The following is a 17,730-nucleotide window of genomic DNA, read 5'->3' as shown; positions in this document are numbered from 1 at the left end:
TGCATCTCAGCATCTCACAAGCCAAAGCAGAGTTAAGATTGTCTGCTCTTCAAAGGCTAAGGTTTCAGTTCCTTGCAGATCCTAGCTCCTTTCCATGGAAAAAGCAGAACAAAGAAAACTGATGTGAATCAGGAAGCCTCTCTTTCTTCTAGGAACCATGTGGCCTCAGGGAGACCTTTCTTGGTCTCAGCCCTTCTACCCACTTGCAATGACAAAGCGTGGGTGGTGTGCCAAATATCGCAGCCCTTTAAAAAGGGCTCATTCCATTGCCACCACCCCCAAGTTCAGGGGGCACCTTTCCTCTCTTTGTATTAGTAATAAATTATTAATGGCATGTTTTGGTACAACACTAGCTTATTTGGTATTTATTATTAAATTGTGTTGAATTGCCTTTGGTTGCACATTAATAACGTACCGATGATTAAGTTGTGGGTTTGCCTGTTGTGAACATCACTTTATAGTAGTGTACAGAATACAGTATAAAGATGTACGAATAGTGACTGGCTTTAGTATTATACTGCATACTGAGGCTATGCGCCCAACTTGGATACATCCTAATTAGGATCCATCCCCAATTAAACATTTGGGCAGAAGGTGGGATGCAGCAAGGAGACACTGCATCTCCTTCCCCGCTGCTCCTGACCACACTGCAGACAGAAGGACTGAAGCTTCCACTTGCTGACTGGAAGCTACTTTCCTGTAGGGAATGTGCTAGTGAAGCAGACCCTGCCTGCCTCTCCTTCCTACTTCCCTCCACCATGCAGCTAGGCTGCCTTTTGACAAATCCTGGCTGGCTCAAGGTGGGGCAACCTGACCCAGGCCAATCCAGAGCTCTCTCAGCCCAAGCCTGGTCCACCCAAGCTGGCCTGATTCAGTTCTGGAGCACAGCCCTGGCAGCACCTCATGCACATGAAGTTATGGATGAAAAGCACAACCTAACTACAGTTGTACCTTGGAAGTCGAACGGAATCCGTTCCGGAAGTCTGTTTAACTTCCAAAATGTTCAGAAACCAAAGCGCGGCTTCCAATTGGCTGCAGGAAGCCCCGTCAGACGTTCGGTTTCCAAAAATAGTTCGCAAACCGTAACAGTCACTTCCATGTTTGCAGCGTTCAGGAGCCAAAACTTTCAAGAACTAAGTTGTTCCAAAACCAAGGTACGACTATACTTAATTATGTCATATACCATCCAAGCACATTTTGGCTCCTTATTGACAATGGCTAACAGCGTTAGATTCGGTTTGAAGAGAAGGAGAGTTCAAGGGAAGCAACAGAACCACAGACCTCAAGTACTATATCATTATATTCTCTTTGGTGCAAATGGCATACATTTCATTTTGTTTGGTCCATGAGAACTGGCCAACGACACACTGTTTTTCAGTGTACCCAGTCAAAAGTTGCTTTGAGTAATGTATGGATTTATCAACATCATGAAAAATAGACATACAAAGCAGGATTTAGAACCACACATCCACAAGACATGGCCCCACAGGCTAAGAAGAGGAATGTGTGTGGGAAAACACTTGATCCATCATATGTTCCATCATGTTCATTTGAACAGTCCTAGATTTACTAAGGTGTGCCTTCCAAGAGATTAAAAGGCTGTCCTTGGCTTCTTCCACCATGAGCCATGGCTGGGAACTCCCAAGTCCAACTTAGTGAGGATTCAATAACATCTTCTCCAGCATTGTTCTCAGTGTTCTGTGCAAATTGTGGGAAGCTGGGGGACCCCAATTTCCCAAATACATTTTCAAGTAGGGGAACTAGTCTCCAGCACAGATAAAAATTACAGATGCCCTTGGCCTGGCCTGGCTTTGAAAGCAGCAAAGAAAAACCACGTTAAGTAGGGGACCAGGAGCCCTATACTACCAACGCCACAGTCAAGGACAGAAAACCCTCTCCCATATCTCACAATATGATTGTCCTGTCAGAACCCTCACCCGCTCCCCAAAAAACCCAATTTCCCTGAGAAAGGAGAGAGCACCCTATTGCCTAAATTTCTCAAGTAATTTTGTAATGAGAAAGGAAGAAAGCTAAAGGTGCAGCTGGACTCTCTATCAACTTTGGCCCTGTGGGAGGCAATTAAGTCCCCTTGGGTTGCAAGTGCGTGCAGGGGGGACAGGCATCAGAACTCCTCCAATATCAGATACAGCTGCCTGCTGCTACAGGTGGGGCACTCTTTGTGTTTCTGCTATCACCAGGACTCAGGCAACGCACGCTAGGATGTACCAGGGAGAACCCATCCTCCAAATGCCTTCTCCAAATATAGTGCCATGGCCAGAGTCAAGTGGTCATTGTAGGGTCCTGCCACCACCTGGATGCCCAAGGGGAGGCCTTCCTTGCTCAAGCCCAGTGGGCACTGGGTCACTGGTAAGCCCAGTATGTTGAAGATGGCTAAAGGGGGAACAGAGAGAGAAAAGAATTAGGGACTCAAAGCACTTCTTTACAACAAACAAACAAGAATCCAAGACATTTTGATTCGCTGCTATCTAGAAACATTCTCTTGAGAATTTGGAATTTATCATACTGGTTTTAAGTGCAAGAATAAATCAAGGGGTTCTGCACTGGCTAATGAAACATGATATGTCACAGAGGCCCCTAATAAATAAAGCACAGTTAGCTCCACACCCAGAGACTTCCCAGAATTAGGAGGTCAGCATAACCCCATTGAAAAGTTGTATCACTTTGTTTGGAGGTAGCAGGACTGTGGAACTATATAGTACATACCCACGTACAGCACACATATGGCTGCATCATATGCTATATCCTGTTCAGTGGGTGCACATGAGCATGCACACATGCAAAGAAAACCAGATTCACCCAAATGGTGAAATACAATTGCTGCATGCTGCTTCCCTTTTTCTCCTGGCCTCCTGCTTCCTCTCCTTTTCCTGTGTTGAATTTTTACATTGTAAGCTCCTTAAGGCAGTGACCTGTCTATCGTCTTGTACTCTGAAAAAGCATCATGTACACTGAAAGAAGTATGTACACGTATACATGAGTAATACATGAATATGCAAAATAGGAACTCCTTACCCGTGTAGGCAAAATTGAAAGGCATCCCCAGAGGAGTGTGGTGCTTGGGAGCAACTACAGGGTGTGAAGGATATAAGAGGACACCATCACTTCCCAGTAGATTCACCATCTCAGTCTGCAGACTCTGTGCCATGCTTGCTAGCTTAGCGTTCACTTTGGGACTGTATTTCACCACCTTCTCAGTTAATCCTAGTGCTAAAGAGCACAGAGATGCAGGTAGGTAAAAGACAAAAAGCAGTCACTGCAAAAGGCTGCATAATATACAACATGATATACTAGAACAGGGGTAGCCGATGTGGTGCGCTCCAGATATTGCTGGACTACAACTCCCATCATCCCTTAGCATGGGCCACAGCCAAGAGCAGGCACACAAGCGTTTGAAAACAACTCTTTTAGTTGCTGCCTTTCACTCCCAAACTTCCATGGTACAACTGGATGAGTTGAGGATCGCCAGACTCCTTAATCAATGTGGCACCCTCCATATGTTGTTGGACTCCAGCAATCTGCATGGCCAATGGTCAGGGATGATGGGACTGGTAGTGCACCAACATCTGGAAGGTACAATGTTGGCTATCCCAGTCCTAGATTGTCAGCATCACCATCTTCTTTCCAAATATATGATGCTACCTTCTGGTCCCAAGCATTACTATATACATTTTTTTGCCAGCACTCCATATTTAGTTACCAGGAAATTGCCGAAGAACCTGGATGGAACTAGTACATCAAAGAAGTGCAACTATTTTAGAATAAAACTCTTAAGTTTAAAAAACAGGACGTTACCAATGGCTGGGATGGTGTGTGAAGACATCCCTATCATCCACTTCAGCAGCTCCCATGATGGCCACACTGGCTTTCCATGATCCCCAAGAAGATCTGTGAACGTTTCCGTTTGCTGTAATATGAATATGAATGGAGAAGCAAGGATGAAGAGAATTCCGTAACATTTTCTGCTTCTAGCTTTTTAAACTAGTGTATTTTAAACATGGGTTGCAGCCTGTACCAAACCTCGTCTCTCAATTTTACAATGACAAATAAATAAATCCTTCATAGTGGAGCAAGAGCTATGGAAGCAGGCATGGGCCTCCATCTGCACCAGATGTTTAAAAGACGTTGTCACCTTGAACCATCATGGTACGGTATCTCTCAAAGAATCTTGCAATGCGTAGTTTGCTAAGGTTTCTGAGCATTGTTCGGAGACCCTTATTCTCCTCGCAGAGCTACAATTGCCAGACTGCTAGATGAAAAGAAGATAAAGTCCCTACCAGAGAAGAATGGCAAACTAAGTTGTTGGATTATGCCGAAATGGCAAAACTGACCGGAAAGCTCAGGGACCAAGAAGATCAAAACTTTAATAAAGAATGAGAAAACTTTACAATCTACCTGAGAGACCACTGTAAGCAGATGAAAATGTTAGCAGGATTACAATAACACTTGTAATGTAGAAATTATTGAGAGATATAAAATTTGGATGATTAAATAATATGCAGTTGAAAAGGTTGATAATAGGACCCATGGAGGGGAAGGTGGGAAGTCCAGAGATTTGGACGAATCTCTAAATATTATGTATTTTGTACTGTTACAATTTTATACTTGTAAAATCAAATAAAAATTATTTTTTTAAAAAAAAAAAAACAAAACCATCAATCCCTCTTCCCAGGGAATTCTGGTAATTGTAGCTCTGGGGGGGGGGGCTAAGGATCTCCTAGCAAATCTCTTAACAAACTACAGTTCCCAGGATGCTTTGAGGGAAACCATAATTGCCTAAGGTAGCATGATACTGCTTTAAATGTTTAGTGCAGATTGGGGCCCATGGGAAGGACTAACTAAGCACTTTTTAGAACCATGCGCTAGAGAACATTGTAAGTGCACGGAAACCTCCATGTGAAGATCAGCATCCCTGAAAGACAATGTGTCCATCACTGCTGTTCTTCCCCTGTTGCAGGTAGGCTTACGCCCTGGTTTGCATTTTACATACCTGCCCATCACTGTCCTTGGAAGACATCATGACAGACCAGATCTGGAAGGAATACTTCATTTTGTGAATATTCACAGGCTGAACTTGAACACCCAGGTCAGCCTCCAGGTGCTTCACCACCTTGAAAACATAAGAGAGAGAAAATAACAGCCATTGAGTAAACAGTTATTAAAGGAGGAACTGAAAGCCTGGGGGCCAAAGGGCATTCAAGAAAAATATAGGATTCTTCTCATTCCACACAAACACAGTACACCAAAACAATATTATCACCACTACATCAGAGTTAGGAGGACTGGTAACACCTGGATATTCACAAATGGATGTCTGAACTTCTGAGGAGCTCCACTCTGCTTCAGGCAACACGATAGGAAGATTGTGTCTGCGGACTTTGCTATGCAACGACTTTTTTCAAGTATGTGCATACATCACTCAGTTGTAATCACGGGGTGAAGATGGTATGCATGTGTGAACTCTCTCTCACACAGAGAGAGAAGGGTACAGTGTGTTTCTCCTTAATCTTTGGTACTTTCACTGCAACCGCTAGTGAACATAGGAGTTGCTTCCTACACTCCAGCTTCAAGGCTTCTACAGCTCACCAGAACATTATGTAAATGTACCCTAAGCTTAGCTATCAAAGCTCCACAGTAGCTCTTAAATTTCCCATTTTGATTTGGCAATCCTACTTCGAGATAATTGCTCTGCTTTGGGGCTATTTTATGCTATTCTTGTATTCATAATCTTGCTGCAAGTTGAACTGAGACCTTTTTCCCTGTAAAAATGCATTTTTATTATTAATAATAAATATAACACAGCCAGTATATATACAGCCAAGGTTTAAGGAAGGGATCATTTCCTATCTGGAGATGCTGGGAACTGAACGGGGCAGGAGGCTTCTGCATGCAAAGGATACACTCTACCACTGAGCTGTGGACCTGTGCATGATTCTGACAAAAACAGTGCCCAGGTACGCTGGGGCACACGAAGGCATGCACAGGCATATTTGCACAGGCTGACTCAGCTGCCATTTACCAAACGCCTACCTAAACTCCCTGATAACTGTGATGGCCCTCAAGTTTTTAAGCTACCAGATGCAGTTTCCTCTTACGTTCCGATGAGCCTCAAGAAGCTCTTTGTCTACTGGGGAAACAAAGACAGAACCTCCGTCATGCTCCATGGAGTAGAATTTCACATTCTTTAGAGATACTTTTTCATCCAGCTTCAACCTGAATAGGAAGGAACAAGATGGCCACAAGTCAGAAGTGAGGAGCATTTTGGTCCCGTCATCAATTCAAGTCCACAGAGTGGACCAGCTCCTTGATGTACACCAATCAACTCTTGGTTAAAAAAAAATGCCACGACAACAGAAGGTGCAAGACCAGTGTGGATACTGTCCTCAGACCAAGGCAGAGGATGCTAGAGGGTACAGAGTAGCAGCAAAGTAATGGATAACAGAGTCAGGTGTGCTATGTAGCCAATGCTGCACCCCCTGGTGCCCAGAGGCGCAGTGAGGGATGCTGTTCCCAGAGCCAGTGTGGAAATGAGATTCAACGACCACTTCAATTGGCTTTCCTACATGGTATTGTGGAGGGGGGGGGGTATTCCGACCTCTGCCTTAGTTAGCCCTGTCCCTCACTGTGCAGATCTCTACCGTCAGGGGCAAAGACAATGACAGGCACCAAATGCATTTGCACTTCCTAGCAGGCTAGGATTCACTTTATGCACTGCAAAAGTAATAAGAACCACCTACTTTGTAATGCCTGACCCAGCCATGACCCTCAACAGGGGTTCCAGGTCCTCTGCGAAACGGCACATTGGGCCAGTGCACAGGAACTTTGTCCGAATGCCCACAGCATTAGGGAATTGGCCGTCATTGGGAACCACACCTAGACGAACACACCAAGTTTAGCTTTGCATGACAAACCACATCGTTTTAGTTTAGTGACAGGGTTGGGTTCATATGCCATCTCTCCCATACACAGAGCACTGTATTCAAGGCTAGTTTAGGTCCAAGCCAGAATCCCAATGAGTTTTCTGACAGAAAGGACACTCCTGCTGCCAGTTACTTTGAGACTGAAGAAGGCACACTCGGGTCCGCCTTCTGTTCTACACAATGAACATTATGGCAACAGGGATAAAGTATCCTGGCCCCAACCTCTGGCCAAAGAAGGAGAAGGTGTTGCAAGTCTTATTCTTTTCCCTCCTCCCACTGCTTTTGTATTAGTCTGTGAACCTACAGGCAGGGGCTTTTAACAGCCATGCAATGCTTTAAAAAAGTTTTCAACAGGATACCGTTGCCAGATTTGGACTTGCTGCCTCCACTACTGAGGTGCCAATTTGTGTAGCCAAGAGAGCCAGGCCTTCAGAAATAGTAGCTGACTCTCCTTCTGAACTGGATGCCCAAATTCCCAAAAGGCTTTTAGTTTAAGGTCCAGCTGACCTTCCCACCCCATGCATGAACCAAAGGAAATAAATCCTAATTCTTGAGAGCATCAAGACAACCTACAACTGTTCTTTCTGTCCTTTCTTTTACTTAACTTGGTGAAAAAGAAACATGAGAAATGGGCATTTCGTACCAGTGGTGGGCTTGTGTCCAAAGATGCCATTGAAGAAAGCCGGCATACGGATGCTGCCCCCAATATCAGAGCCCACACCGATCACAGAACCAGCAGCTGCCAGGATGCAGCCTTCTCCTCCTGGAGGGGAAACAAAGGACAGACTGGCACTGGACCACAGATATATCTGAGTAACCCCGCACTTGTCACTCACAGAATCTGCTCTGGGAGACCGAAATACACATGGAGAAACAGAGTGGGCTAATCAGTTTCCCCCCCCCCCCCAGAGATTGTCTTGCTACTCGGTACTAATCTCAAATACTTGCAGATCCAACAAAATAGAAGCGTCACTGAGGTTCTACACATACCTAACTTGCAAACTATTATAGGTGGCTTTCCAGTACCCAGTCCCTATACAACCCTACCTCTATGCTGTATCAAAGTCAAAAATAAGCAACATATTTCCAACTGCTCTCCATTCTTGCTGAGTTCTGGTCACTTGTTTAAACTCCCATCACATGAGCAGTTAATCACTAGCAGGAGATCTGATCAGCCAGGACCAATTTATCTGTTCAGTGCAGCATGTGCTCACAAATGAGGTCGCCCACTCACCTGAGCTGCCTCCTACGATGCGCTCTAGGTCATATGGGTTGTTGGTTCGGCCATAAACCCGGTTGCTTGACTCAAACCACATGCACAGCTCACTGCAGTTGGTCACACCCAGTGGGATGGTGCCAGCCTGCTTTACCCGTGACACTACTGAAGCATCAGATGTGGAGATTATGTTACGACGGCTAACCAGTCCAGAGGCATTGGGCAACCCTACCGCAATGAGGGAAACAAAAAGGGAAAAATGAGTCAGAGGTTCCACAATAGCCTATTGCATAGCTAAAAGGCAGCTATAAGGCCAAGAGCCAAGGGAGTAGCTACCTCCCAAGTGTCTGGAAAAATGATGCAATATGGTAGGTAAAGGAACCAAACCGTTAGGTCCAGTCGTGTCCAACTCTGGGGTTGTGGCGCTCATCTCGCGTTACTGGCCGAGGGAGCTGGCATACAGCTTCCGGGTCTTGTGGCCAGCATGACAAAGCCGCTTCTGGCGAACCAGAGCAGTGCATGGAAATGCCGTTTACCTTCCCGCCGGAATGGTACCTATTTATCTACTTGCCATTCGTGCTTTTGAACTGCTAGGTTGGCAGGAGCAGGGACCGAGCAACGGGAGCTCACCCCGTCGCAGGGATTCGAACCGCTGACCTTCTGATCAGCAAGCCCTAAACCACAGAGCCACCCGCGTCCCTCTTATATGGTGGATACACTACACTATTTCAGCAATGTTTAATCAAGCAGGAATTTCTGGTTCTATTTGGTAGGTGTTTTTCATTTTCCGTAAACCATTTGCAGCCTATAGTAGGTGAGATAAAGCTCATCTTTATCATCTTTGCAGCTGGGGAAAGCAAATGCTCCTTTTAGCAGTGGAAGGGAGAAAGGTAAGTAATGAACTAAAATAAAAACAAAACCAAATACAGTAATGGTTTTTGCTCACTCTGTGCTTTATAACTCACCTCCTCCTTTCTAGCCAGTTCCTTGATCTTTTACCACTCTCTCTGTCCTCAAGTATACAAGCAAGTACACAGTCCTCAAACCAAGAAGTATCTTTCTTGTTTTGTATATGTGAAGAGAGGTATGGCTTAGCCAAGGAGGAATAGGTTTGTGGGGAACAAACCACAAATAGTTAATCTCATCCCTGGATACTCCAGTGGTACCTCCTTAAAAGTGTAAAAATTGGCTGGTTTTATTGGAGGAGTATCTTGTTTAACAAGTTTGGGACCACACCCTCTAAGCTACAGCAACACCAGAGAATTGCTAGTTCCAGACAAAAACCTGGTGCCCTCAGAGCAGCTGGATTTTAGCTTAGTCTGCAGTACTACATGAAGGAAAATCCCTATAAGGTTAGCAAAGAAGTCACTCACTGAGAAAAGGACGTGGGCTGTACTTTCTACAGCACACCCTATTGTAAGATAACACAGCTTTTCCAAAACACAACAATTGGAAACATTATTTGTTTCCCCTTCTTCTTCCAAGAAGTTCAAGATAGAACATGTCCACCTCTTACAGTGGTACCTTGCAAGACAAATACCTCACGCAACGAAAAACTCGCTAGACGAAAGGGTTTTGCAGTTTTTTTAGGTGACTTGCAAGACAAATTTTTCTATGGTTGTGCTTCGCAAGACGAAAACGTTTTGAGATTTTTTTTCGCACAATGCATTCCTATGGGAAACCGCGCTTCACAAGACGAAATTTTCACAATACGAAGCGAGTCGTGGAACAAATTAATTTCGTCTTGCAAGGCACCACTGTAATTCATTCTCACCATTACCCTGTGATGTAGGGTTAGGCTGAGAGAGCACCATGGGCCACCTAGTGAGCATCATGGGTGAGTGTGGGATTTGAACCTTTGCCTTCCAAGTCCTAGATGAGTCGTCCACTCTTAGAAGAACACCCTTAGGATTCAACTGATCCAAGCACTACTGTTTAGATACATTTGGCAGTCACTATTTTATAAGATCTCATCGACAGAGTTTTAAAAGAATGAAGGAATGCCAATTTAAGAAAGCAACAAACGAAATCTTAAGGGTTGCTCTGTTACCCATTACTGTAAAATATTCATACTGAATATTCATACTGTAAAATATTCATACTGAATATTCATACTGAAAAATATTCATACTGAAACGAATTTATGAAATAGATAAATAAATTAAATGAGGGAAGACTACAGACTGTGGTCAACAGGTGGGTGGAGGTTATACAAGAGAACACACCGTATAGAGCAAAGGCTTCTTTGATGGTGATAGGGACCCCCAAGAAGGGGAACTTTTCCTTCAGTGACTCTTCATCATCTTGCCCCTCAAAGAGCAGCTGGTCGACTTGATGAGCTTCCTGAAGGGCAGCCTCAAACCTGAGAGGAATGGTTGGGTAAGAGCCAGAGGAAATAAGAGAAAACTCGTCAATCTCTACAGCCTGGATCCTAACTGGTCTTCCTACGATGCTCATTTTGTCCCACACCTATTGTTCCCCCCAAGTTCCATCTCTAGAGCCACAGCCAGAGGTGAAACTGGGGAAAGACTTCAGAGAGAGCCTAGAGGAAACAAGTCTAATTGTTGCTGGTTTTTTTTTTTTTTGTTTGTTTGTTTGTTTGTTTTGCTTTCTGATCACCACAGCTTTGCAACTTCTCTAGAAATATTTGCTTAACGGCAAAGAGGTTCTTGACCTCAGATAAACAAAACAGTTCTGTCTCCAAATTTCCCTTCAGGTATGCAGCCCCTTGATATTTCCTACCTGGGAAAGAGGACAAATAGTCAATCGGCTTTTAAAAATCCTTAAAAGAAGAACATGATGATATACAACAGGGACAGAGAATCTCCACCTTGCAGCCAGTCGTGATCTACAGGGGGTCTGACTTATTAGACCACCTCTCCAAACTACAGCCACCTGCCCACCAGCAAAGGATGACATTAGCTGATAGGCATGATGGGGTCCATAGATTCCAGAAAATGCACTGGCAATGCAGATCCCTGCAGGAAGCAGCCGCCCACCCATTGGTTGGTGAGTGGGAGGCTCGTTATTGCTGGGTGCTATTGCCGTGAGATGGGCCACCTATCACATTACTTTTCTCCACCATGCCCCTGCTTGAGAGTCTTCCAGGGGCATCTGATCAGCCACTGTTGGGAGACAGAGAACTAGGAGAGATGAAACTTTACCCCACCTGCCTGCCCCACTCATCCAGTAGGCCACCTCTCATGCTCTTAGTCTGAATACAGGATGCCCAAGGTCAGCGAAAGGTTCAGAAAGCACAAGTACTTCCAAGAATGAGCAGAGCTCCCTTTGTTTGGATTTGGAGAAGCTACAAACTAGTTACTTTTGCTATGATTGTGTAGCAAATCATAACTATGTGAGCGCTTGGAAGAATTCTTCAGGAACAATATTAACTCAAAGTAGGTCAACGTGTGAGGCAGCAAAAAATCTCTATTGGAATGCCACAACTGCCTGCCCTTTTTCCTGTCAGAAGTAGAAACATGTTGTGACAGAAAGTATAAATTTCATCACTCACCTGTCTTTTACAACCGCATTGATCAACGGGTTGACTTCTTTGATCCTCCCAATGTATGTTTCAATAACATCAATACATTTCACCTGCAAGGGATAAAAAGTACTCATAAAATTGCTGCAATCTGGCTAACTTTCAGAGCAGCTAAGGATCGTATGTGCTGAACATTGTGTTTTCATTAGCAATTAGCACTGTGTCATGTATAGAATGCTGGGCTTGCACCAAGGAAATCAAGGTTCGAATACTCTATAATAATTTTAAAATGATGGTGATTCATTCTTTATATGCTGCTCAAGCCACTCTGAGCAGCTATGAACTTTATTTATTTATTTTCATTTCTATACTACTTTATAATTTTAATAAAAACCTCAAAGTGATGTACAGCATAATGGATCAGACCAAAGGTCCAAATAACCCAGCTTCGCAAAATGGCTGAGCAGATGTTTCTGTGAAGCTCACAAGAAAGGCAAAACGTCAATTTGCACATTCCCTGTTATTACTTGCCAGAAAAGTAGTTGTCAGTGGTACACTATCTCTGAGAAAGGAGGCTCTCCACATGGCCATGGAAGGAAGCCTTCAGTCAGTTGCTGTATTTTAGCCTCACTCACCTCACAATATTTGTTGAGTAAGGGAAAATTGGAAAATCCATGCACAGTATATCTGAGTTCCTTGGGAAAGCGGTGTAATATACATGCAATAAAATAAGTGATAAATAAGATTATCATTAACCACTGGGTGCGAGCGGCAATGCAAGGGAAGCCGCAGATAACAACGGATTTCAGAAAGAGGCAGAATTTAGCTCATGCTCACTATTACGAATCATTTCCCTTGCCATCTGGGAACGTGCCTACATTTAACATGCATGTTTTCCCTCAAAAAAATACTCAGAACTGCATTTTACCCACACTGAGCTACAACTCCCAGCACCCTTAACAAAATATAATTTCCCACAGGTTTTCTTTGAGGGAGGCAATGTGCTTTAAATGTTCATTGAATATTAAAGGTATTGACGTAGGGCATAGTGTCTATAAATTAAGGGCATTTGCTGATGATGGGGTGCTGACATGAGAAAAACCTTTGGAGAGCGTTCCCAAAGCATTAGAAAAAAAATAAAAGGTTTGGGGAAGTGGCGGATTTCAAAATAAGCTCAGATAAAACCAAAATGTTGGTCAAAAACATGGATGAGCAGTCAAAAAAGAATTTTTTAGAAAGGATGTCTGATTTAAAAATAGGCAAAAAGGTTGTATTTGGGAATTTGGCTGACATTAAGAAATCTTAACCTATTTGAAAATAATTACTGTATTTTTCCATGTATAAGACTAGGTTTTTTCCCTAAAAAATTAGGGGGCATCTTAAACATGGGGATATCTTATAGATGCACTTCAGCAACATATGATGATGACAAAAAACTTCCCCACCCCTGTGAAAGATGCACAACAGAATGACTCAAATGAGCCCATTTTCCTGTATAACAATGAAAGAAAATTACTGTATGTTATTTGCCTGTGTCAAAAGTCTTTTAGCACAGTAACCCCTACAGGTTTTGGATAAGTTATAATCTGAACAGTGCTTGGAGGCTTATTTGAAAATCTTCTAAATGAGAATGTACACAAGATTTCTCCTAAGATTCCAAACCTCTTTACAATACACACCAAGCAAGTCACTGGAAAAAAACCAATTCCTTTAAGGAAGGGAGGGGCAGGAGACCAGATTCTCAATACCAATCTCTTGCCCTGACACAAAGCAACTGAAGAACAGTGTAATGCTTGTTTTGAAGCAAGTGTTGATGAAACAAATTTGAATTCACTCATGCAACAGGTGTATTTAGAATTGGAGGGGAGGGGACATCAGCATCAACAGTGGTACAGTTTATTACCTTCTTAAATCTAGATTTTCAAATAGTAACTTGCTGAGAGTAAAAATTGCCTCCAGGTGACCAGGCTGGTTTGTCATTCCCCCACCCAACCTAAAAATCAGTAATACAGGTGGATAAAGTAAGGCAGCCAGCATCATTGTGGACTAGCGACTCTCTAGCCCTAATAATGATTTGCATTAATCTGCAAAACAAAAACTAAACCAAAAAACCCTAAAAACAGGATGTTTATAGGTTTCTCTTACTCTTCTCCAGATGCTTTTGGCTATTGCAGAATTGATAGGATAATTCTATGATGTGCAGGTACATCAAGAACCCCAGTGAAAAGTATTCAAGTGGAACCAATCCAAATTTATTTCATCATGAACACCAGCAGGGCTCATTGCAGATTTATCTATATCTGCCACAGAAAAGTAAACAGCAAGAGCATGGCAGGCTTTGCATTTGGTGGGATTTCTTTAAAACATTTATTTAGTGGGTAAACTGAAGGCAGACGAGACCCTTATCAAATGAGTATAATATTCAGCAAATGAACTTTAATGCTGCAGAGATAAAAAGGTAAAGGGACCCCTGACCATTAGGTCCAGTCATATCCGACTCTGGGGTTGTTGCACTTTGACGTGCTCTTGAACTGCTAGGTTGGCAGGAGCTGGGACCGAGCAACGGGAGCTCACCCCGTCACGGGGATTCGAAACGCTGACCTTCTGATCAGCAAGCCCAAGGCTCTGCAGAGATAGTGGCTTACCAAACTTTCTGCAGAATTAGAAAAGTTTCAGATATTGCATTTTTAAGAGCTGGATTTCTGTCTCTCTCCCTCCCTCCCCCCCAGCTCTTGGTCTTTCCCACATGAAAGCTACATGCTTAGAGTCAGTAGACCACTACCATGGATGACTAACTGAGCAATCCAAATCCCCGAATCACTGTGCTGAAGGGAGATTGAATAGGGCCAGAAATGACATTTTAAAGGCTTCTGCAACCAGGGAAGCTCCAACCATCAGTGTGGAAGCGCTTCCAGCAAAGAGCACGCATCCAAACAGTGAGCGGAACCAACCACTAGTGAAATCTCTGAAACAGGGTGCTTCAGGGGTGGGGCTGAGCCAGTGCAGAATCCTACGGATCCTCTGCCAATCCTGCTACTGTCACATAATGGCAACAGGTGCGATCCTGCTCTCTTCACTGTGGTATAAAGAAAGCAAATGCTGCAGATGGGTATTTTTCTGCTCCCTCCACCTTTTGAGTGCCCAATATTATCTGCCTTCACCATTCTGGTTGTTAAAGTGGCACTTTTAATAGTAAAAAGTACTATTAAAGAGTACTGCATCTTTCCTTTAACTGAAAGGAACACTGCCCACATTCTTGCGAGAATTTTTTTCTTTCTTTGCAAAGCAGGTGGGAGTATCTTAACAGAACTACGTGGACTTAAGATTCTACATACAAAGATCCTGGGATTCATGTTAAGGGCTTGTGTTTATTTATTCTGGAAGGTTCACCCCTTGTGCCTAGGCCAAGAATCTCCCACCCCAGATCTCGGTTCCATATTCCACAAACAAGCTGCAAAGAAATTAAAAGGAGAGCACCAAGGATGTGGGAGCCGACATGACCCCGTCCTAGCAAAACTACAGTGCCCAGCAGCCCTTGCGGGGCGCTCCCCTCCCACCTCTCTCTCTCTCTCTCTCTCTCTCTAACTCAGAAACGGGCTGGCCGGGGGCCGGGGCCTTACCTCCCTGCGGCGAATCCGCCGCGCCAGCTCCACTGCGGACAGCAACAGCAATGGGTGTTCCGGCGGCGGGACGGCGCGGACTCTGCTGGGGCCAGGAGAAGCAGCAGCAACCGCCGACGGCGCCGGCGCCCTCAATGGGGACCGTAGGGCTGAGGCGCGCGACGCTAGGCTGAGCAGCGCGAGGAGGGCTCCCGAGAGGAAGCGCAGCACAAGCACAACGCAGCGCTCTGCGCGAGACAGCGCCATGGCAAAAGAGGTCGGAGCTCCGGCCAATGCTGCCGGATCAGAGCGGAAGGTACGCGGCCACGCCTACTCGGTTGGGTGTGAAGGGTCCTCCGGCGCCAAGCTCCGCCCCCTCCGCTCGCCCCTCCCCGTCCCCGAGATTTAAATCGTCAGAAGAAGGAACGGTCGGCTAGTTAGTTTTTCCTCAGTCAGTTAAGAAATAGAAACAAGTAGCTCCTAAAGGACCCTTTTTAAATGAACGAACGAACGAACGAATGAATAAAATTAAAATAAAATAAACAGTACAGTACAATACTGTGATCTTCGGATGAAGGGAAGTATAGAGATTTAAGGCGCTGTGGTCTAAACCAGGCATCCCCAAACTTCGGCCCTCCAGATGTTTTGGACTACAATTCCCATCATCCCTGACCACTGGTTCTGTTAGCTAGGGATCATGGGAGTTGTAGGCCGAAACATCTGGAGGGCTGCAGTTTGGGGGTGCCTGGTCTAAACAACAGAGCCTAGGGCTTGCCGGTCAGAAGGCCGCTGGTTCGAATCCCCACAACGGGGTGAGCTACCATTGCTCAGTCCCAGCTCCTTCCTCAGCTAGATTTTCATGGTCAAGGTGTACCAATTCTCTGTATCTAGCTGAGGAAGAATTAGCGAAACAGGGCCTTGTTCTGGAATTTATTTTGACTGGAATTTGCTTCTATATTAATAAAACTGTTTGAAGACTTTAAAATTGATCTCCCGCCTGGCCAGAGTTCTTGGATTCTTTAATTTTGGACTTCTGGGTATCACCAAGAACTCCAATTTCTACAGTCCCAGCTCCTGCCAACCTAGCAGTTCGAAAGCACTTCAAGTGCAAGTACAGTGGTACCTCTGGTTACGTACTTAATTCATTCCGGAGGTCCATTCTTAACCTGTAACTGTTCTTAACCTGAAGCACCACTTTAGCTAATGGGACCTCCCGCTGCTGCTGTGCCACCAGAGCGGGGGTCAGCAACCTGCGGCTCCAGAGCCGCATGCGGCTCTCTGACAGGTCTCCTGTGGCTCCGGCATGCCCCCTTTCAATGCCCTTTCAATAATAATTAAATGGTTATCGGCAAAAAAAAGGGGCCAAAAAAACCATGAATAATCCGCATCAACGTTGAACAGCTGGGCGGTCTTTCTCAGCCCTCTCGGGGTTCCCGAGGACAGACCCAAGATTGATGTCCACCTTGACCACTCCCAGAGAGAGGAAGCAACTTCTTCACACCAATAAGCGTGTGGGGAGGGCTGAGCTTTTACCACCTCGGCGTGCCAATTGGCAGGACAGATCGCCCGCCTTGGCGCATAGGCTCGGAGCCGGGGCCTTACCGCCGAGGTAGCCACTGAGAATGAAGGCGGGAGGCGGGCACGGGAGAGCGACGCTTCATCCGGCCAATGAGCCGCCGGGATGCCTGTTCCTGTTTGAGGGGAACGTGCCAATGAGGGTGGCGTTAGGGCGGGGAGAAGAAGGAGCTGGGCTTTGCGAGTTATCGAGAGAGAGAGAGAGAGAGAGAGAGAGAGAGAGAGAAAAGAGTCGGGATAATAAAGGCAGCTGGAGGTGGCGGCGGCGATTGGAGCGGCCCCTGTTCTGAGCGGCCCCTGTCGGGCAGAATCCTTTTCAAAGCGGCCGCGCGGAGGGCGGAGCAGGCGGGCCAGGCGTCGCCGTGACGGGAGGGCGGTGATGGTCGCCGACAGGATGAAGTAGAGCTGCTTGGGGGGGGCGGCGGCGAAAACGTCCGGGCTGCTTCTGAAACCTCCGCCAACCGGTGCTTCGCCAGCGCTCGCTGCGGGCGGTGTACATGCTCAACGACGGCCCCAAGGGCGGCTCGGGGGCCTGGAGCCCCGAGGCCGGCGCGCTGCAGTGCCTGGCGCGATTCCCCCCCCCCCCAAACCTGTTTTTTGCTTTTTGGCTTTTTGCCTTGCTCTCCCACCCCCCCTCTCTTTTTCTTCCTCCCCTCCTTTTTTAATCCAAGGGGAGAAATCCCATTTTTAAAACAAACAAGCAAACGAAAAACAAACAAACACCCCCCACAGCTGCTGCAGCCACTCTATTTGAATTTTTATTATTACCCTTTTCTCCCTCTATCCCCCCTTTTTCTTTTCTCTTCCCCTTTTGTTTTTGTTTTCAAAAAAAGGAAAAAGAAGAAAAAGATTTCCCCCCTTTATTTTTATTTTTTAAACTACTACATATTTTTAATAGATATCCTCCCCACCCCACCC

General features: G+C 45.3%; 1 protein-coding gene across 1 annotated transcript; it reads right to left on the bottom strand.

Moving 5' to 3' along the window:
- Positions 1 to 1,282: 1,282 nt before the first annotated feature.
- Positions 1,283 to 15,539, bottom strand: FAAH2 (fatty acid amide hydrolase 2). Its single transcript, XM_033137604.1, has 11 exons — positions 15,259 to 15,539; positions 11,669 to 11,751; positions 10,380 to 10,516; positions 8,173 to 8,382; positions 7,582 to 7,701; positions 6,756 to 6,891; positions 6,114 to 6,231; positions 5,009 to 5,128; positions 3,814 to 3,925; positions 3,034 to 3,228; positions 1,283 to 2,391 (listed from the first exon to the last, which is right to left on the bottom strand). Exons 1-11 carry the CDS (start codon positions 15,502 to 15,504, stop codon positions 2,216 to 2,218), a joined length of 1,653 nt encoding a protein of 550 aa, XP_032993495.1. The 5' UTR covers positions 15,505 to 15,539; the 3' UTR covers positions 1,283 to 2,215.
- Between the last annotated feature and the right edge of the window lie 2,191 nt (positions 15,540 to 17,730).

This window comes from Lacerta agilis, chromosome Z (genome assembly GCF_009819535.1).
Source record: "Lacerta agilis isolate rLacAgi1 chromosome Z, rLacAgi1.pri, whole genome shotgun sequence".
Taxonomy (NCBI): Eukaryota; Metazoa; Chordata; class Lepidosauria; order Squamata; family Lacertidae; genus Lacerta; species Lacerta agilis.
This window is presented reverse-complemented; position numbering and strand designations above follow the sequence as displayed.

Bases quoted from the DNA above. Each gene is read 5' to 3' on its own strand.
- FAAH2 (XM_033137604.1), bottom strand. From the start codon at position 15,504: ATGGCGCTGTCTCGCGCAGAGCGCTGCGTTGTGCTTGTGCTGCGCTTC. The intron at 8,383-10,379 runs GTGTGTTCTCTT...TCATTGCGGTAG, and splicing joins AGAAGCCTTTGCTCTATACG to GGTTGCCCAATGCCTCTGGA. The intron at 3,926-5,008 runs GTATGTAAAATG...TTCATATTACAG, and splicing joins CCAAGGACAGTGATGGGCAG to CAAACGGAAACGTTCACAGA.